Here is a 22,186-nt window from a genome sequence, read left to right as displayed (position 1 = left end):
ATTTTGTGTACTTAGGACATAATTAGTCCAAATTTGGTATATACTATATTTGGGATACAATGCATTGAAGGGTTTAAAATAAAGTTTCAAATTTGTAGAGGTTCAATTATTCAAATGATTCCTTAATTGTATTAGATACGAATAACATATTAGTATTCAAGGTGGGGATTTAAAATCCAGAACAAGCTTTAACTTCAATATCTAGAAAAGTCTGGAATCTACGTTTAGGATAGTGATCTCATCCGATTCAACTACCAAAACGGTATAAGGAAAAATACAAAATCCTTGAGATGTCCTCCGAATACAAACACCATGCAGTCATTATTGTGTGAATCTGTGTCGGGCGCACGACCCAGGGCGCCAATTACTCCATAGATAATGATGCAAGCGAGCTTAAATTGATGGATGCAGATCCGGTGTCATGCTACAATTTGAAATTGGCGAGATTTATCGAAATTGGGTAATTGAAACCGGATTTATTCTAGAAAAACCAACATTTTTAAGACCTTCTATTTTTGGGCAAAGAAAATGTGGCCTCCTAGCTGGCCGGATCCGAGCTCTTTATACTACAATGTATGGGGAAAGATCCAATAGCCATGTACATAATATTGTTGACACCTTGGGGCTTTCCATTCTTGTGGCATTGTCCAACATGGATAAGGAGTTCCTGATTAAGGGCTATGTCAGATTTAACTTATTGACTTCAATATGGATCCATACCGTAAAACTGTCCTGGAAATTGCCCTTGGAAGATTGCCAGTTAGGAAAATTGTCCGGGAGAAAATTGCCCGTATTTTGTTCGAACTTGCTGATGAATAATAACACATTATAAATTACAAAATGAAAGCCAAAAAATTGATATGACTATTGATATACAAATATAATAGCATCCATTAGAAAAGGAGTTAAATGACGTCAAATACAGAAAAAATGCGCTTTTTAATTTGCAAACCGAGGGCTTAAACTATTTTTTGGTACTAGAGGTTTTGTCTTTTTTATGAATTAGTGATGGTTTTTAAGGATCCAGGGGTACCCCCAAGTACCCTGCGCAATCCAGAGGGTTGAACTATTTTTTGGTAGTAGAGGGGTTACTTGGATGTATGTATTTGATTAATTAGCAGTGGTTTTTAGCAATCCCTTATATCCCTGGGTTAATCCCAGGGTGGAGGGCATTCAACCATATTTTAAGAGGCCCTAAGCTATTTATCCCCCTCTTAACCAATTATCTCTATCTACTTCTTAGAAATATGGGATTAAATTTAAAAAATTGCAAGGAAATTGTATTGCAATAATATTACTCACACTTAAAGGCACCTCCTTGGGGGATGGACAGAATAAATATGCTTAGATATTCGTAATAAATAATATCAAGCAAATGTATAATTTGTTAATATTGATCATGAAGTTTGAACAAAATACGGTTAATTTTCCAAACTGGTCATTTTCTTAACCGGTAATTATCCTCCATGGGAATTTTATCCAGGGCTGTTTTTTTAGTACCAATCCATACATGTAAGCACAAAAGATTTGCGAATAGCTCAATTAATTTTTGGAAATAAATGGCAAAAAAACACATCATCCTTAAACATTCTGGATTTAAAATTCCCACCCTGTATAATATATCTATATTTAAGTCATGAATTCTATCAGTGAATGATTTTACTTTTAAATCAAAAAACAAATACCTATATTTGTAATCATTGGCCTATAACAATCAAAAACTTAGTGATTGGTTTTATTTATAAATGTATCAATAGACAAAACTTGAGGCTTCTTAGACTCGCATAGTTTACCTCATCAAAAAAGAATTGGAATTGGATGTTTTTTTGAAGAATAAACTAGATATTTTTAAATGGTAAGTTAATAATACAACAATCATGAGGGAAAATATAGAAAAGCAACAACTTTGAACGTATAATTTTGTGCATCTTACTAGTATGAGCCTGTCCGTTCCACAGGCGCATGAAGGGGGCACATTTGGACACAAAATACTAGTGGAGTATAGAACATGTTTTTGTGGATAAAATAGTTTAAAAATTCAAATAAATAATGTTATTTTAATTTATGTTTGTCTATTTCTATCAAATGTAAAAGTATCTGATTTATTCCAGAACAATAATTTAAAAAAACAAAATATATTAATCAATAAGACCCAGAAAATGCGTGGTATTTTCCTGTGTTTGATTTATAAAAAAAGTTAATGTTCGTCAGAATTACTCCTGAATTGATATAGTTTACGGCAATACACTCACAGTTGCACTTGCCTTGAAGTTGACCAAACAAATTTACACTCAGACATGAACCCCACTTTAAAAGTGAAGATGTCAAGATACAAATCTCTAAAGTTGGGTAATTCAAATAGTTAACAGATTTCTACATAAAAATCATCTCAGTATGTTGATAAACCAAATTTATCATTAATATATTTATTTTTGTCTATTTTTCTTTTTTTAATTATAAATAAAAATATTATTTTATTACAATATATTATAATAACCTTTGTTCAATAATGTTAAGCCCCTATTCAAGCCAATATTACTAAAATAACCTACGCCTAACTTGCCTTGTCAAAAATTCAGAACAAAGTAAAGATCACTCAATACATGCACCAACTACATGTTCTCATGGGTTGTAGGGTTCTTACTCCCCGACAAACTACCCCCGGTCCTTTAATTCTCCACCAATTACCTCCTTTTACCCCCAAGCCTTTCACCCCCCAGGCCATCGATCCCCAGCATTTCACCCCCTATTACAATAAAAAGCAACTATACGACCATACATATATTCAACCCTTTAAAAAACCATACAAACCAAATTATTAATTTAACCAAGGAGTCCTTGATTTAACTTAATGACATAATAATTAGTCATACGTATTATTATTAATTAATATATCTCATCAAATATGAGATAATCATTAATTGCATCTAAGTCGGTATTTTTAATTTTTCCATTACAAATATACCGTTGATATTACTTGAAAAGATTTTGGATGATTTTATTTGATGTTTGTGATGTTGAAATACATATATTTAAAATTAGATATCATTAACCTATTTATTTTGGATATGCATGACTCTATTTCACCATATTTAAGGAGACATCATATGTATACTCGTTCAATATAATAAATCCCTAAATTCATCGTATAAATAACTTACTAAAACTCAATGTTTTACCAACTTTTTGTCATGTGATTAAAGAAATTAGATTAGACATTATTATAAATATTTATTGTATCCTATATATCCTGGTTATCGTTAAACAATCAGGCTAAGTAAGTACTTATAATTACTTTCCAATTCGAGCTAGAAAGTATTATTTCTCAACAACCGCCCCAAAAAACCCTGACATTCATTTTTTGCTTTGGCCTTCTATCAATAATAACTGTACTTCTCAATTAAAAATTGAAAAGGAGGGGGGTGAAAGGATCAGGGAGTAGTTGGTCGGGGGTTAAAGGACAAGGGATCTCTTGTGCCTCTTTAAACAACTGAAAGTATTTGTCACCACAAAATGAAATTACTTTACCTTCAAATGAATTAATATCCTGCGTTATATCTTGAAGGGTTTTATCTAATGCTTCAATAGAATGCTTATGGGGCGTAGGTACTCTGAAATATTACCAAAGTATTAATACACTTTGTCAAATTAGGTATTCATACAATGACACTATTTGGCTTAATTGAAAAGGTTGAACTTCCATTAATGCTGATTGGAATCAGTTCGACCGCCTTTTATAAGATTTGCCACAATCCCAGACGAATCAACTGGTTACTACACTCTTTTCTTCACTTCTAATTTTTAATAGTAGAGTGCTGTACAAAAATGTTACTACCAGAAAAAACTGTACAGCAGTTGGCGTAGGAGAAGGAAGATTCAAAAGTTTATTTTTGTGTATTTAAGATGACAAACTATTAAGAGAACAAGGAGGAGGGGGAGTGAGACATATGGTATTACTGAATATAAACCATTGTTACTATCAGCTGATGTGATTTTGGGAAGAGAAAATGAATTGCTCCTGTAGAAAAGAGAACCAACCTTTTTCATTTAGAATAGCATTAGTACATGGAAAATATCATAATTACATTTAAATTCATATATATTTACATTACTATGTACTTTTGAATCAATTTACACCAAGGATAGGCGAGAATTCTTCTTCAGAGAGAGATGCTAACGCATCAACGACTGACTAAATAGTGAACAAAAAATAATACAGAGCAGATTCTCAATCGTTTTTACTTTTTCTTTTCAAAAACTGCCCGTATTTTGCTCAAACTTCATGATATATAATAACAGATTATAAATTCGCTTGATATTATTTATGACAAATATACCTAAACATATTTGCTTGTTCCATCTCCCAAGGGTGTACCTTCAAGTGTGAGTAATAATATTGCAATATAGGAGAAAGGGGGAATAAATAGTTTAGGACTCTTAAATATGCTTGAATACTCTCTGCCCTCGGATTTACCCGGGGGTAGAGTGGGATTGGTAAAACCACGGCGAATACATTCAAGGAACCCTTCTCTAACACTACAAACTAGTTCAAAGCCCTTCAGTTAACTGGGGTCCAGGTGGTAGTTAAAAACAAACGCCAAAACATCACATACATCCAAATAACCCTCTAATATCAAAAAAATAGTTCTAAATCTTTGGGTTGTTCAGGGTACCCCTGAATCCTTAAAAACCAGCATCAAAATATTTTAAGAGGCCCTAAGGTATTTATTCTCCCTCCTCCTGGATCCTATTATATTGCAATAATATTACTCAGAGTTGAAGGTACTCCATTAGGAGGGGGATGGAACAAACAAATATGTATACAAAATAGGGGCAAATTCCTCAGTACCATATCTTTGATGTAAAATATAGCATTGTCGCATTAATGAAATATTGCAGGCGTGTGCACGCATAGTAAGGGCACTGTTGTTGTTGGTTTTTGCGATGTATATTAATCCAATTCACGTGCATTTGCAGTTTATGTTAAATATTTGAATCAAATATAAACGTTGGTATCTTAAAATAACTGTTGTTTTTATTAGTAAGCTCTTTAAAGATTGAAAGTACTCATGAGCCTTTTTTTTTTTTTTTTTTCTGAAACATTTTTTTATTATTCCTTCATTCCTGAGGCAAAAATACATATGAATTGGTTTAAGTATCCTGAAGTTACGTGGGAGTGTGCTCATAAAAAACGGTAATAAATACTGAGGATTTCTTAGGGAGTTATCTTTATATCATTTAGGCCAAATTGGTTTTCTAACCGACCCCTAATTACTCCGAAAATGCTGGTACTACTGAAAGTGTAGAATAAATATGTGCCTTTCGGCTTCAGAACGTTGAAAATTTCAAAGTTCAACAAATACAATATGTTTTATTTTTGTACCCAAGTAGAATTATAAATTAATTAATTGTATCATAAATTTTATATATATTGAAGGTAAACTCAAAACTAAAAAGAAAGGAAACAACATATCCTTATACATTTATCAATAATTTGGGCATAATTATGAGGTAATATTGCACTCGTGGATGATATTTTGTTTAAGATACTTTGAACCTTTGTATTATTATTTTATTTTTTTTATGATTAAGTCTTCTAAAAAAATACGTAAAATCTTTAGTACTTCATAATAGGAAATTATTTCAAAAAAGTTGTATTTTTAAAATTCACAGCTAAGCCTAAATTATATTAATTTAGATTGACATGATAGTGATGAAAATCGTGGGTAAATAGGCATGTTGACAAAAAAGGAACCGAAAATCCAAATGGTATCTCTGACAATTTGAAGAATACATTGTAAGAGATCAGCTACAAACATCACTGACAAGGGAGTAGGTGAAGAAGAAAATAAACAGCGAACTTGGCAAGAATGACTCCAATGTCGATCCCAATTCTACTCTGAGTCCACCAAGGGTTATAACTCATCAACAAATCCTCTCCGTCTTTTATGTGGAAAGACGAATGTACCATCAGGTTTTGAAAATAAATGAATCTATTATGGAAAAGAAGTTCACTAATACGGAATTTTAAAAAAAGGAAATGAAATTTCATTCATCCGATTACCAATTCTAAAAAAACAGGCCACACGATTTACATTGCTAGTTATTAGCGTCGGCAAATTATATTTCTTGTTTTCATATAATTTCCCAGCAGTAGAAAATACTTTTAGCACCGAAGTTGTCTGAACCAATAAGTAATTCAGTGCTTGCTCTAACACTTCCTTCACTGTGACTCCATTTGAATAGATCTTGTAATCATTAAATTCAAAATAGTTGTTGAAACAACTACTGAAAATGAGGTAAATCTTTAATATTTAATTATGTTCTTAAAATTAATCAGATGGGGTTGAATTGAATTGATAGAGTATGGGTACACATTATAGTATTATAGTTAATCAATTTGACCTGTGAAATATCATGAAAGTCCATTCAGATATAGTATATTTCCATTTCTACAAACAACCGGGAGTTAAATTTACGCACATTGAGTTAAAAATAATCATTTTGGCCAAGCAGATTGTCCATTGAGCAACATCATTCCATGATATTTCTAGTATTGATCATTTCACCATCGCTGGTACACATTTTCAAGAATGAGGGAAGAGGGCAAATTATATGACGTCATCAGAGGCTTTTGGAGGGGGTTGAAAAAATGTTATTTTTATTTTGTAAACGGAAAAATTCGACAAATTACATATATTTTTTTTAGATCGAGATAAAACTTGAAGGAATAATCCTTTTTATAACACACAAATTAATCAATTTTGATATTTTTAGGGCAAAACGAAATATATAATTTACTTTTAGTATGTGCATTGAAATATAAAGTCAACATAAATAAAAATATATGAGAGTTAATTTTTTTTGGAAGGGATCAAATTTGAACGAATATCTAATTTTTATAACAGATCAAATTGATAAAAATTCCTGGAAAGTTAGGACATTTTAGTTTTTGGCTAAAATGTGTATTGCTAAAACTATCAAAGTCCTAAAAAGTGGGGGAACCAATGGGTCACATGATTTCGGTACCTCTAGAGCCTAACTTGTAGAAAATTGTGGAATTATAGCTGTAAAGTGGAGTTATTTTCAAGTTTTGAGTAATAGTCGAAACTAACACTATTACATGTCAATCCCGTATGGATTTCCTATCGTGTATACATTTATACGAGAGGGAGAGGAAGGGATTCGTTCAAATATTGCATTTAAATCCCTTCAAAATATGGGTTAATTTACTTGAATCCCTGGATTTTCCTTTTCTTTCTTTCTGTGTATGTTTTTATGAATGCGTAAAGTATCTTAATCGATCCTCATTTCCCATCTATTTCAAACAGTATTCACATAATATATATATATATGTAAATTGTGGATCTATATTGCATTACAAAAACAGTAGTAAGTCCCTTACCGTCAAACCAAACAATCATGAAAACGATCCAACAACGAAGCTTCAACATCCTCACACCAATGGTATATTTAAATGAAAGCACTTCCCTTATGACCAGCCACAGTATTATTGGACATCCATTATGTCACTTGAAGAAGGATCCAATTCAAGGAATGCAGGTTTTTTTAGCGGTAAAAGGACTACTAACCATTTTGCTTTTTTTTTTTCCTTGTGCGTGGTTGCGGGCCTGCGATGAAAGCGCTTATATTTTTTTCTTTCATTTGGGAATGTGGAAAGATGAGTCTGGTTGAATTTTCTCTTCTTATTCCCCCTTCCTTTCACATTCTTCGTAGATGACGAAAAAAGAAAAGAAAACTGGGGATGCTCTCCACTTATTTTTGTCTCTTTTCCTTTTCTTTTATTTCCCACTATTAATATGATAAAGTATGACGGCGATTTTTGGTTCTTTCATATTAATCAATTTTTTAATATTATGAGCGGATTTTTTTGGTATTTTAACCCTATAATATTTGCAGATACATAAGTTTTGAAATCCTTGATCTAAGGAGCTGGACAATTTTATGACTCAAAGGTGCTTTATGGATACAATTGCAAATATACTTATATAATTATTAGATCATTAAACAGAGAAAAAAATATATACAAAGTTTTTAGTTATAGCCGTTTGCTCGTCTTTTGCTAATTTAATATAACATCATTGAAAAATAGTATATAGGATATAATTAATTGCTCATTTTTTTCACTTTATTAGCCTTCCGTTCGTGGACCTCCTTTTTATCGAGCGGTGAATCAACTCTGTTAAATATAAACTCTTAAAATAAAATGTATTTAAAAGGAATTGATAGAATTACGTCATTCAAGTTGTGTAGGGTAAACTATGGTTTTTCTCCATTTTGACCTCGAAAATATCAATTAAAATTCTAAAAATACTTGTAAGGAACATCAACTGAAATCCTTATTTTGAAATAATCTAAATAACATGAGTTTGGGCTTTCACAAGATATGATTTGTTCAATTTATATTTTTAAGAAAAGAGTTGCTTTAGATATTGAGTGGGTAGCTACTTTTGAATATAATCATGAAAAGGGAAAGGAACACGGAGAATATGTTGGGTAGTTATATTAAGTAATGTAAATCGCCTGTATTTATTAGCTGGTCTGTTTTTTTGTTTTTTGTTTTGTTTTTTTGGAATTGGTGATCTGAGGAAGCAATTCTCTTTTACTCAGCTTCTGTCGTTATTATTTAACTCCTGAGTAGTGAACTTCCTTCTCTACTAGTTTCAATGATACTCAAAACCTGATTCGTCTGGGAAACATTGCGGATTTATTACGGAGTTATCATTGTAAGTCCTTCTTGGACGACTCAGAGTAGAGTTGAGGATCGATATCGAAGTAATTCTTGCTCCTGTTCTTGTGTATTCTTTTCTCCTTCTCTACTTCCTAACTTGGGACAGCTGATGGAGGAGCTCCTCTCTTCTTCAAGCATTTATGTTTTTTTTGTAAGCCTAAATTTATTCACATAAAATGCACGTTATTAATTAAAAGCATACCTCCAATCATACTTTATCTAATAGAATTATTTATAGAATCACTATTTAAAAATATTAACGAAATTAATTTAAAAATCAATTTTCAACACCTTTTTTTTTTTTTTTGTATATATACAGGGAGCGGGGATCAAATTGTCCCCTACTTTAAACCTTGATAACTTGAAGACGACATTATCAAATAAAAAACCGGTTACCAAATAGGAAAGATATTCTTGTCAGCTGGCGATACGTAGTTTAGTTATAATCATGCCGTCATCATATGAGGAGATAAAGAGCTATAAGGGGAACGAGGAGCTTTCGAAGTCCGCCGTAGTCATGGCATTGGTTAATAATGGAGGTGAAATTTCCAATTTAATGATTGTTTCAACCTTAGGAGTGAATTTACGGACTGTTCAGCGTATCTCTAAGAAGCTAGAGGACACCTGGGATGTTGATGCTATCATAAAGAGGGCACCCAAGGAGGAGGGCGCCGACAGGAAGGTCAGGGATACCTATTTTGTCAACAAGGTGAAGAAGATGGTTGAGGATGACCCTACCAGGTCCATGAAGGCCATGGCGAGGGATCTGGGCTGCCATGAGAAAACAATAAGGGACTATACCCTGCCATGTGTTCAAAATCTCCATGCAGTAGTTAACCGAGAACTGTTATGACGTCGTAACCAAGGATTTGTGGCCTCCTAACTCTCCCGACCTTAATCCTTTGGACTATTTTGTCTGGGTCTATGCCGAGAGACATACCAACAGACATCTCCATAGCACCAAGGTCAACCTGATGGACTCCATCAAGGAGGTATTCGGCAACATGGACAATGAGATGGTCAGAAGAGCCTGCGGACGGTTCAGAGGCCGTATTGAGGCCGTTATTGATGCCAAAGGTGATTATATCGAATGAATGGCTACTCTATACCTATATGCTCGTCAGGGCTTTAATTTTCAATAAAAAAGTTAAAAAATGTATATTTTGTGTTGTTTTTTGTAGAAAAATATTTCGGCGACAATTTGATCCCCGCTCCCTTAATATATATATATATATATTTAACCAGTATCCTATTCTCAACAAAACTAATCTCTTGAACAAAAATTCTTCAAATTGTCAGGGTAACCAAGTTGATTATCATATTGTTTTGTTTTAAATGCCCAAAATACACTAAATTTTCATCTGTACTTTATGCAGTAATCCACCTCAAGCGCTAGTGCGTCTATATGGTTAAGATTTGGCTCAAAATATTGTGTTACAAAAACGCAAAATGACGCTGTACAAAAACTGATTTGACAGGCGCCCTCAAGCGACATGGTTTGAACATGAACAAGCAGAAGCATATACTAAGTGAAATTATTTATTTTGTTTTTAACATGGGCAATTACATATACTTATGTGTTTGTTCATAGGGCTAGGAGACAGGAGAACAGGTGGACACTTACACCCTCCCCACCAAATGAGGGGCAAATACTCTTATAGTGTATTGTTTTGGGGTTGCAAAAAGTGGAAAAACATGACGGTTTTGAGGTCAAAAAAGGAAAAATGGTTGGTGATATGGTTTTTTTTTCTTTTTTGCTAATTATGTATAAATATTGCTCAAAATAATTAATTCCCACTTATCTTTTGTGTATTGACTTATGGAAAATAACTTAAAAATATTTTCTTTGTAATTATGTTAATTATTTTTTTTTTAATTACTAAAATACACACGATTTTCATCAAAAGTAATCTTCTATCTTAGTAAAGCAAAATTTGTATGTTTGACAACGTCAAATAACTCCGGGAAATCCGGTTCCTACTGCTAGTATAGGAAAAAGCAGTAAATCAAAATGTGAATCCATCTGAAACCAAAAAAAAAAAAAACTACCCATGATTTGCAAAAGTCTTAATAAGGTAACAAAATTACTAGTTAATAAAAATCCCTTTTCATTTTTATTTTTTTTGTTTCTTCCTTCCTAACACTTATTTTTGCAAAAACCAATTTTATATATATTTTTTGTTTATGGAAAACAAGGCAATATTTGTCTTCAAATGCTGTAGCTATGACAATAATTTTATTTTTATGTCTCCATATTTTTTTAATATTGTTGTTCCTGATTTTAGTTTCCATTTCTTTTTTCCTTTCCTTGAACAATACCTCTAATATAAGACAAAGAAAAAAATCACAGAAAATGCCCTCATCAAGCCGATATTTCCTATTATCCATGCTAATTTTAATAGACTTGCTTCGTAAGTAAAATCTTTTTTTTAAAGTATGAAATAAAGTTGTATATGTCCTTCATATACGACTTAAAAACGATCCCGTCCAGTCTCGTCTCTCTGATGGCACCTTCAAAAACGTTCCAAAATATAAAAGACCCTTTACAAGGGGTCATTTTCCCTCATATGTTGCAGTAAAATATTTCACTGTACTATTTGAAATAGTTTTGTGAAGCGTTAAGTCTCTTTGAAATACGTGAATATTTTACAATTATTTTGTATTTAGGCGTAATTAAATCATAAATTTATAATATAAGTTATGTTATTTAATCCATGAAATCCTTCCTCAAACACGATTTAAAATTATTATTTTATTTATTAAGTATTAATAATGGCTGTTAACCACGACTTGATCCTTGTATCGATTCTTAATTGAATCTTTATATACACATTCAATCATTATAAAGTGAAGTCAGTAAGTTATTTTCATTCCTATGATGATTTTTTTTAAAGTAAAGCTATCGTGGAGAGGGTTCAACACTCAAACTATTTCGTTTATTCTCTACAAGAGCAAAAATACTTGAGTAATTATATAAAAAAGTAACGAAATATATCAAATGGAGTTGTTTTTTTTTATATCTAACAGCAGGCTTTTTTGTGAACGGTATCTTTCCAGAAAACATTTTTGAAGAATAAAGTTTTTGGACATTTGCCCAAAAAATGATATTTAATTGATTGATAAATAAGATTGTATATTTTAATTCAATTTAAAATTATATTATGATAATTAGGTATTGTTTATATCCTTATAAATAAACTAATTAGTATTTTTTATTTCTTTTTGTAGAAAATATTTTATATTCATTAATAATCATTACATAATACACAACACAGTAGTCCAAGATCTACAACTTCGCAAATTCGAGTCCCTTGAGTGCACTTATTCAAAGATAATCGTTGTCATGTTTGTTTATTACTTAATTTATTTAAAGTACTATAATGGTAAAGATTAGAACACCAATCGAACCACATAATAATGTGTTATGTTTATATAATGATCATTTATGTATATGATTAATAAACAAATATTTTTCTGCAAAAGATAACTCATTAGTTTACCTAGAACAAATTGTCCTTGGGGTTTTATACGCTAGGGTTTTTTGTCTTAGTATCTTCTTTTCATATTCCTTTCTTAGATGGTTCCAGATCTATTGACTGCTACGCCTGTGGATTTGATTATATACATCCGGAACATGATGTTCCTGGTTCATATGGATATAAAATATATAATCATTCATGTGAAGAACTTCAAAAACTCGGATCTTTCACCTCTCGTTTTGTTCGTTCTTGCCCTATTGGAGTGCAAAATTGCTTTGGATCCATTGGAGCCTTAAAACAGGGAGGATCAATATATGGTGAGTGGATTTCCTCAGTGGATTAATATTAGTGTTGAGGACGGGTTTCAGACCGATTTTTTTAATTTTTTTGGTTCGGTCTTATAGTACTTTTTTCTTGACGGATATGGAAACAAAATATTGGTACAGGTTGAATTTTATCAACAAATTGAATTAGAATCACATTCGTTAAAAAAATTAACGGTTTCAGGCCGAAACTCAACACTAGTAAATACATTAATGTATACTTAAAGCCTACCTTTTAATCATCTGGCCTAAGGGTGCTTACTTTTAATATACTAGTCTCAATAAATATCGTCCTTAAAAATCATTTGTAGATAGATCTTCAAAAGTAAGATAAATAAATAAAAGGTTTATAATATATATGCTAGCAGTACAAGTCGGCTTTGCTAGACAAATGTTGTATTCATAAGTTGAATTATTTAAAAAAAAAAAAAAAATATTATATAAATAGAATGTACTCGTATTTTTATATAATAATAAATACATTATAAGATATATAGATAAAACAGCTTGCTTTTCAACACAAAAGTTATTTGTTTACTCAATCAATATTAAAACACATCATTAATATTTTGCATTAATTAATTATGATTGATCATAGAAAGTGCTAATAAATTTTTTCTTTTAAGCTACTCTATTGAGCAAAAAGGGAGAAAAAAATTGGAAAATGTTAATATGTATTTTATACAAATGTAAAAAAATGCATACTATACGCGGATCATCAAATTTTTCTAACACTTTTCTCTTTTTTTGCTCAATAAGTCAATTTGAGAAGGAAAAAAATGTTTTTATTGATTAGAACACTGTTTTTAATCTTCTTGGATGTACTGAACCCCACCAGTTTCATAAGAATATTAACCAAAACCTTTTTAATAGGTCAAGTGAAGCGTGTCATCAGAAATCATGTGTGTTTGAACTTCTGCCGAGCCCTTGAGAATGACTCACCGAACCCCTAGGGTTCGATCGACCCCTGGTTAAGAACCACTGGATTATAAAAATGTCTATTAAAAATATTTTATGCAAAATAACTAAAAACGTCTTCTTAGAATATATATTAATAAAGTGAAGAGTTTTTGTCTTTTTCATAACTTGACCGGGATGTGTAACCTAAAAATGAACTCGAAGGACAATGCAATTTTTTAATATGTAAATTTGATAACATTTGACAACTTTTCTCCTTTGAAAATCAAGGCCAAGCCCCTAATATAGATAGAGAATTTTTTTTTGTCTTTCTTGTCTAACTATACAACAAACAACATATAGGTAGGGATGGGCATTTTGTATAGCACTTTGAGACGGCAGGAGCCAGACTAGGGTACTACTGTATTAAAACCATTGTTAATATCTGCTCCCTATTATATAATTTGTTGAGAGAAAATGTATTATTGCAATAAATAGGAGAACATTTAAAATTTAAAAAGCATCACTGCAAGGAAAATATTTTAAAATTATGTTAACATATATATATATGTATAAATGATTATGTATTTTTAAATACTCGAAAGGCGAGCATGAATTTATTATTCAGAGAGATTTATTAACACGACAACAATCGATTGAATAATTAACAAAAAAGAAAGCAAAATTGCCAAGCAATATCTTTTTTAATCTCAAATCTTTACTTTTTGAAACCCCTAAGCAATTAGACGTTGGAAGGGGGGAATTTGTTCTGATATTTAGGGCTAGAATTTTGTTTACATATTTTTTAGAAAATTTTCATATTGACCATATTCATATTTCGACATATTTCGGCTATTCAGATTTTCATATTTACACTATTCTTTTAAAATGGTCAAATATTACCCAAATGTAGGGGCATTGATAGCTTTCATCATTGAGGGGAAAGGGGGGGGGGTTGCTTAGCCCCAAAAATTATCATCACCTAAATATAGTTATTTATTTCGATAGTTTTATATGGATGTACGGATGATAAAACTCTTTTTTTTTTTTTTTTTTTTGGAGGCTTCAAAATATTTAGGCAGGGGTTTGTGGCCCCAAAAAAGTGGCTAGCGACATGTATTCTAAATGAGCAGTACTTTTTGTCCAAATTGTGCATAGTTTTCCTTGAATTTAGGGGGTCGAATTGTCCTAATATTCTATAGGCATTGATCTACTTTTGATATGTTTCCCTCATTGGTGGTGGGGTGGGGGGAGGGGGGTGTCTAATAATTGTTCTCCTACCCTCCCGTTTTCTAGATCTATGAATCAACATATATGTAATTTACCATCTGAAAAAAAAAAAAACAAGTTCATTACTTTTTCCAGATACTTTTTTGGGACGCCTGTAAATTCACTTGTTATACAACTTTATGGCGTTCTAGTAACACAATATTTGGAGAAAAAATCTAAACTATATAGACGCCTTGCACCTAAGTCAGAAAAGTCAGTATCTTGTACTGCATAAGACCGTGGACGGAATAAATTTTATTTGATGATAAAACCCTTAATTCTTCTCTGTTTTGTCTTGAATTCCTTCTAAAAATAGTTACTATGGTGATTTTAGTAATAAAATTACGAAATCTTTTGAAACATAAGACACTTTTCAAGCTACACATCTGAAAGTTAACGCTTTATAGTCGAGTAAAATAGACTAAAACTACATAATTAGACACTCTAAAGGTGTAAAGCACACCTATGTTTGTTAAATTGTCCTAACATCAATAATAGTTCAAAATTTTATGTAGTTTTAAAGTCATAACAAGACATACAGAAACATAAACTAAAGCTGACGAATAATGAGCCTAATATTACATCACTAGGTTTTATGACATAATTGAATAAAATTAAAACAGTTTTTCAACATGATAAACGTTTAAAAATAACATAAATGCGCCACATCCATTGTAGAAGGTTGCGTTGATTATTTAATACTAATAAAACTTCCGTATTTTTATCCTTCTCTTTCGTATAGAAAAGAAAATTGTACTTGGCTGTGCAGAGTCTCCCTATCTCCATCCCTATGGATGCGATACAGAAGAAGTATTTGTAAAAGCAAAAGATCGACATAATTATACGACACAGAAAGTATGTATTTAGGCATGAAGCTCAAAGTCTCGTGGAGTAAATAACTATTTCAATTCTAGGTAAATGTTGAAGTGAGGATGTGTTTTTGCTCTAGTTATTTGTGTAATACACCCCAAAGTATGAGGCTTTTATCGCATTCAACCTCTTCAGGGAATTGTAGCACTTTTATAAATGTTTTCATTTTATTTATTGCTATTATATTTCACAACTTTTATTTTACATATTTTCTAGTGTTGTGAGTTGTTTGAATTTATTGAAAGAGAAAATACATCCAAGTGTTTGTATTACACTTCTTTAATACGATTTATTGAATATTTTTTCCCTAATAAATGAAACTTTAAATTCGTTTGCGAATTACTTTGTAACCGTTATTTGAATAATGATTGCATTTCATTTAACTAAGGTATACCGGTAGTTGCATAAATACGCGGACTAATTTTGTAACGCTTATATCTCGAGGCTCCGTGGCCGGTAATAAAAAATTCCAGCACAAGTAACTCGGTAAATATTTTGGCTTTGTTTTTGTTTTTCTTACTCACATCAAACAAAGTCGTTTACTTTGAATGACGAAGCCAAACGTCATGGTTGCCACTCTCCTCCGCGCCGGTAGGTCTGTCAAGGAGATAATCAAGGACACTGGACTATCCAGTGTTCAAGGTCCAGAAGCTTGTCAAGGAGGGAAAAGATCTGAAAGACCTGCCCATAACTCTGGAATGACTCAGGATTGGCTCGCTTCCAACATTCCATTTTGGAACAAAAACATTTGGCCACCTCAGTCACCTGATTTGAATCCCCTTGACTAAAGCGTGTGTTGGCAAATTGAGAAGAAGGCATGTGCTATCCGCCACCCGAATTTGGACTCATTAAAGGCCAGCGTCAATGAGCAATGGGCAGCCATGGAAGACCATTACATCATCAATGTGTGCAAGGCCTTTCGCAGGCGCTTGGAGGGTTTCATAGCAGCTGATGGTGGTTATATTCAGTCATTATATTACATTTGATACCAGAATAAATTCTCTATTATATAATTCTCAAAAAAAAACGTCATACGAATTTTATTACACATTTAATTATTTGCCACAAATAGTCCGCGTATTTATGCAACTACCGGTAGGTTTAAAAATGAAAACAGCCGAAATTAACTCCAAGAATTAGCTAAAAGTTAATTGAATGAAGCTTTTTTGTCGTTTGAATCTAATCAAAGAGTCTACCACGTCACCTCACTTACACAAAAATACCTTATGTAATTGGTTATCAGCTGAGAATTCCCCCGTCTCACTTTATACGTCATGATAATTTCAAAATATATTATTATTTTTGATTAATGAACTATGTTCATATCATTATCTGTTTCCATAAGGACAGGAATACAATTTAATGTTGATCCCTTGTCTTATATATATATATATATTGGCCATTTAATTATTAGACATTTTGGCTATCATAGAGAATACAAATGTATAGTTAGGCTTTTAATAAAATGTCACCAAGCAATAGTACAGTATCGATTAAAAGACTACGTAGGATTTTAATATTACAGAATATATACCTATTTATGTAATTCATTTAAAAAATTGTGAAAAAATAATATAATCGTGATAGTCCGAGAGTATACTAGTGATAAATAGTAGTTGGTATGATTGACTTATTTGCCTATCTACCATATGATTTTGGGCCTTTTTTCTATTTGGAGTTTACATAAAAGAATAAAGGTAACGCGTCCATAATGTCATACCACACGGTAACTGAATAAGATATACAGTATATATTCCTGTCAATTTCCAATGTTTCTCCTTCTTCCCTTTTCTAATCAGTGTTCTGAATGTTGACTGGTTGAACTAGAATTCGGACTTGTTAAGTAGTAAACCCTTCCCCGCTATTATTGATTAATATTTCCTTAGTTTGGGAGAGTTGGCCCAGAATGGGCTTACTACTGCTAATTTTAAAGATTTTTCTGTTTCTAGTATTCTGGAAGGTTGCGTGCTACAATAAAACTAACGATGTGACCATCTTGCGGATAATACATTAATATTCAAATATTAATTCTACATTGAATTCCCCACGTTTCAATTTTTAGTTATATTTAAGAAGTAATTATTGCAACTAGAACCACATTTGTAAAAGAGTAATTAACATTTCATTAATGTATGTATATACATCAGTAGATTATTAATTGCCTCCACCTATGAAGGCAAACTGGGGTTATTTATTTTGCCTTCGTGGGTTAGTTAATATGCTGGATTACGGAAAAAGTTTTGTACTGAGTGATTGTTTACTTCTATTCATTCATCCATTTCATCCATCCTTCTCCTCTAGTCAGGGTTTTGGCACATTAAGAATATATATTTCCAATAACTGACTGAAGGACATTCATTCGTTTCCTAGAGGAGCCTCTCTCTAATCTGACAATTTCAAAAACATACCAAAGTTATCAATGCTGGAGTACATTTCCATCGGGTCTGTCTCTCCATGTTTGATTCTACAATCATGTTAATGTCTTAATTTAATAAAAAACATTCAAACCAATTGAGGATTTTCCACACCGTAGTAAAGCATATGTTACATAAGAAGATCAGTACATCATAATGGACTGTTGTGCGAAACTGAGGATACTTCTGTCTGATTTCAGTCAAATCAATAAGGGAAATGGCAGGTGTATTCTTTGTTAACTCTTTAGCCTTGTTTGTTATCAATTCAATTATTTAATCTAAAAGAAAATATCATAAATCCCTACTTAAATATTTTAATCAAAAAGAAGATAGGTACTCCTTGCTGATGGATGGAATTGAATCAAACAAAAGATGGAGTAATTTCGTCACTCCTGTTATTAAAGAACGAGTTGTTGCGATGAATTTGACATAAAAACATATAATAATCATCTACCGTTCTGTAATCGTTCCTGCAGTTTCATTTTACACTTGGCATAAAGTATTACCAAGATCTTTCTCATGTTAGCTTAATTAATTTACAAAAATTACCTGAAATTTTAAATTTTAACTACAAAATGGACAGCGTAGTTTTGAAATTATATCAGGTTCTGCATTTAAACTCTAAATCTCTAGGATTTTGGGTAGTTAGTAAAATACTTATTGCTAGAGGTAAAGAAAATATAATATTTTACAGATCACTTGCATCCCATGGCGAAAGAACTTAACCTACATGTGGTTACCAGATAGTTCACTTTTAGTACCGTGGCCCAAGCTATATTTTTGGATATTAAAAGGGTTCAATAACGCTTAGGGAAGCAGTTGCAGACAAATGTAACTTCACTCTGATCCCGGCAGTCACCTGCACAACTTGGGGGTGTATTATGGCATAATAAAAGGGGTCCTCGATACCTTGAAAGGCAGAGGTGATGAAGTTTAAACGGCCTTAGGGCATATCTTTTCTCCTGAATAACCGGAGGGCTGGGTTTATTTTTTAATAATATAGAATTGCTTCATGACGCTCATGGAAGCGGCTGAGGTTCAATTCAACCGCAACTGCTGAATTTTTTTTTTGCAATCATGTTACCAGGGCACAATATTATTTAAATAAGGTTCAACTGTATATAATACACCCTGTATACACATTGGATGCTATATGTACACTTTTCAATATACAATAACTACGTTATTTTTTCTTAGATCAAAATATATTTATTATAATCATCATTTCAATGCACCCGCTGACTTGTTATCACCTATACACTACAAACATACATTCATACAGACGGAAAGACAAACTTGACTTTATTAGTAAAGATTTAATATCTAAATAATAGAGATGGACGGTACACCCTTCACGGTATGCAGTTTCTTTCTGTACAAATAAATTGTTCCTGAATTAACTTAACTTCTAAAAAAACAAAGGTTGATTTAAAATTATAACGGGTTATATATTCATAAATTTTTAATTTAATTTGCAAAAAGATGGGCTGTCTACATGTTACGGTAATTACCGAGACCCATCAGGAGTCATAATATCTCCAGCTGTCGAAATGAATATTTTGTTTGATACAAATGTACCTGTAGTTGCAAAATATCGTTAAGCTAATTTGGCAACATTTGAAAATTTATGCTATACCACTTGGTTCTCGTCAACTAGGATCAATTTTGTAAGTAATTATATCTTTTTCTATTTATTTTAACTCAGATATCAATATCTAAGGCCCAATAGATATTTATGACAGAAAATATATTATCAATTGTCTAAAAAATAATAATAAACGCTGCGGTAATTTTATAGTATGAAAATATTTCATATGTGATTGATTATATATATACACACCGGACCAAGGGTAAAAACGTACCGAACCGAACCGCGGTACAACTCCCTACCTTACCAGCCCTACAAAATAAAGGGATAAAAAAAAACAATTGAAACAAAGCAAAGAAGAAACAGGACCCAGCACATTGAGAATCAGTGCTCTAGATCTGTGGTTATCAAATGGGGGTATGCGTACCCCTTGGAGTACTTGGAGGTAGTTCAAGGCGTACTTGAGATTTTGAAAGAATGTTTTACAAGTCGTACATAAGTCAGTGGTGTCTGCAGGAGGTTGGCTGGAGGGGCTGTAATCCCCAAAGTTAAGGCATTTTTGTTTGTGGTTGAAAATTTAATGTTGAACTTTTTTTTTCAAAAAATTGTATATTTTAAATTTAATTTAATTTTCTGTGAATGTCTATGAATTTTTAAATTTTTCTCCAAAAAATTCAATATTTGAAAAAAAAAAGTTTAACAAATTTTATAATTGAAATTATTGAATTTTTTTTTTTTTTTTTTAAATAGCTAAGTTTTTTTGAAATTTGTTTCCACAAAATTTTAAATTTTGGATTTATTTTCAAAAAAATTCCAAAAATCAAGCCCCCCCTCCAAAATATAAACCTTTGGACGATCTTGTCACTGAAATAAAAAATAGTTTGTACTAGTAAGAGAGTACTTGTGTTAAATTAATATTTTACAAGTGGTACATCACTAAAAAAAAAGGTTGAGAATCCCTGATTTAGATAGATTATATCATAAAATAATAAATAAAATAGTTGACTATTATTTCGATTTTTCGTCAAATGTCAGTATTAAAAAAAACCTCATTTAGCAATATCTATAATTATATACACGTCACATGAAAAGTGAACACTCATTCCCTGAGCCGGTGAACGAATTATCTAAGCATGACTCTAACTTCTTTATCACTGTCAACAAACATCTAAAATGATATAGACTATAATCAATGGGAAATGAACTCACGTAGGATTTCATTCCATAACTTCTTTTTATTTTTTCTCACACCTTCCGAGGCTAAGAAAATGTTTAACTTTTATGACAATCAACTCCGTGGGGTGGTAGTGAGCAATAAAAAGTTGGGAGTGAAGGGATTCTCATGAAGAAGAAAAACAAAAAAACTTTCATTGACAGTCAGATATAATCGATATGTATAATGTTTATCAAATCCTTCAGTTGATTTTAGTGTCGAGTAAAGGAACAAGGGGATGACTCTGGTCAAAGGAATGAGTTCAACGGGTCTTCTTGTGGCTCAGAGATATGAAACCTTAGGAGAGAAACGGAGAAGCTCTCGTGGATGGACCAGAAGAAGAAAGGCGAATACAGAAAAGGTTTTACTTGCTAGTCATTATTAAAAATATACTTTGTTCGAAATTTTGATATGTTTCGACTTTTTTTTCCGATGCTTTAAAGTGTGAAAAGCTCGAAAATCATTTTTTAGGGATCTAAGCATGTCCTATTTCCTGCCTCATCGGCCTTACAGTTACTTCAAAATGCCTTTTTTCATGACTTTAAATAGTTTTTGGACCAAAAGTATAAATAAAACATGCCATTGAATGCCAAAAAAGACATTAAACTCAAATATAACCGCTTTTGAATAATACTTTTTATATATTTGATTATTTAAGTAAAAAGATTCTCAAGCGAAATGAGAGTAAAAAAAAACATCTAGGTCCGCGGACCGCAGTTCTAAAATTATATACTTCCATCTATCAATGTTATTTTCTCTTCTATTTAGCAGTTTTGCACTGAAAAGGTATAAATATTACCTCAATTTCTTAATTAAGAATAATTTTTCCGTACCGATTTGAAAATTAATATGATAAACCTTTGATATTATTTTAAATATTTTCTTGGACTTATATTAATAAAAAACGTAAAAATCCGGAAAAATTGATAATTTTAATTATCCATAAATTTATCAAAGACATTTTTCAAACAAACAATGCTCACTTTGCTTGGGATTTTGTAGCTATTATGTCCTGGAGTAACGGCCCAACCCCTGCATAGATTTTTCTGAAATTTTTCATCTAGATTTTTAAAGCTCAGCAGATGGTTCTGCTAACTTTTCATTTTGGCCTTGAAGGCAAATGAGTCCTTAAAATGGAATTTTTCTAAAAACAAATCTTTTGAAGACACAAAAGACCACTTTCTATAAAACAAAACACCCTTTTTTAAGGAGATTATAAGGTTTTATTATAAAAATCTAATTCTATTTCATTGTCAAATATATCTTAAATTTACTTGTTTATTCTACTCGTATCTACAACAAATTTAATATTTTTATTCAAAAAATTGTAATATTACACCTTAATTCATTGTTAATGAAATGGGATACAACTTTACTCCGG

General features: G+C 31.6%; 2 protein-coding genes across 2 annotated transcripts in view; one reads left to right on the top strand and one right to left on the bottom strand.

The window, feature by feature from the left end:
- LOC121125725 (uncharacterized) overlaps positions 1-7,564 on the bottom strand; it is a 114,340-nt gene extending 106,776 nt beyond the window's left edge. The window contains 1 exon segment of the mRNA XM_071891373.1: positions 7,406-7,564. Coding sequence (XP_071747474.1) covers positions 7,406-7,454 — 49 coding nt within the window. The 5' untranslated portion in view covers positions 7,455-7,564.
- On the top strand, positions 7,527-15,814 carry LOC121125605 (uncharacterized). Its single transcript, XM_071891372.1, has 5 exons — positions 7,527-7,563; positions 12,330-12,548; positions 15,463-15,575; positions 15,635-15,731; positions 15,807-15,814. The coding sequence occupies exons 1-5, from the start codon at positions 7,527-7,529 to the stop codon at positions 15,812-15,814; spliced, it is 474 nt and encodes a 157-aa protein (XP_071747473.1).
- The last annotated feature ends 6,372 nt before the right edge of the window (positions 15,815-22,186 follow it).

The sequence above is a fragment of the Lepeophtheirus salmonis genome, chromosome 10 (genome assembly GCF_016086655.4).
Source record: "Lepeophtheirus salmonis chromosome 10, UVic_Lsal_1.4, whole genome shotgun sequence".
Lineage (NCBI taxonomy): Eukaryota > Metazoa > Arthropoda > Copepoda > Siphonostomatoida > Caligidae > Lepeophtheirus > Lepeophtheirus salmonis.
The sequence above is the reverse complement of the archived record's forward strand: the minus strand, read 5'-3'. Positions and strand labels throughout refer to the sequence as shown.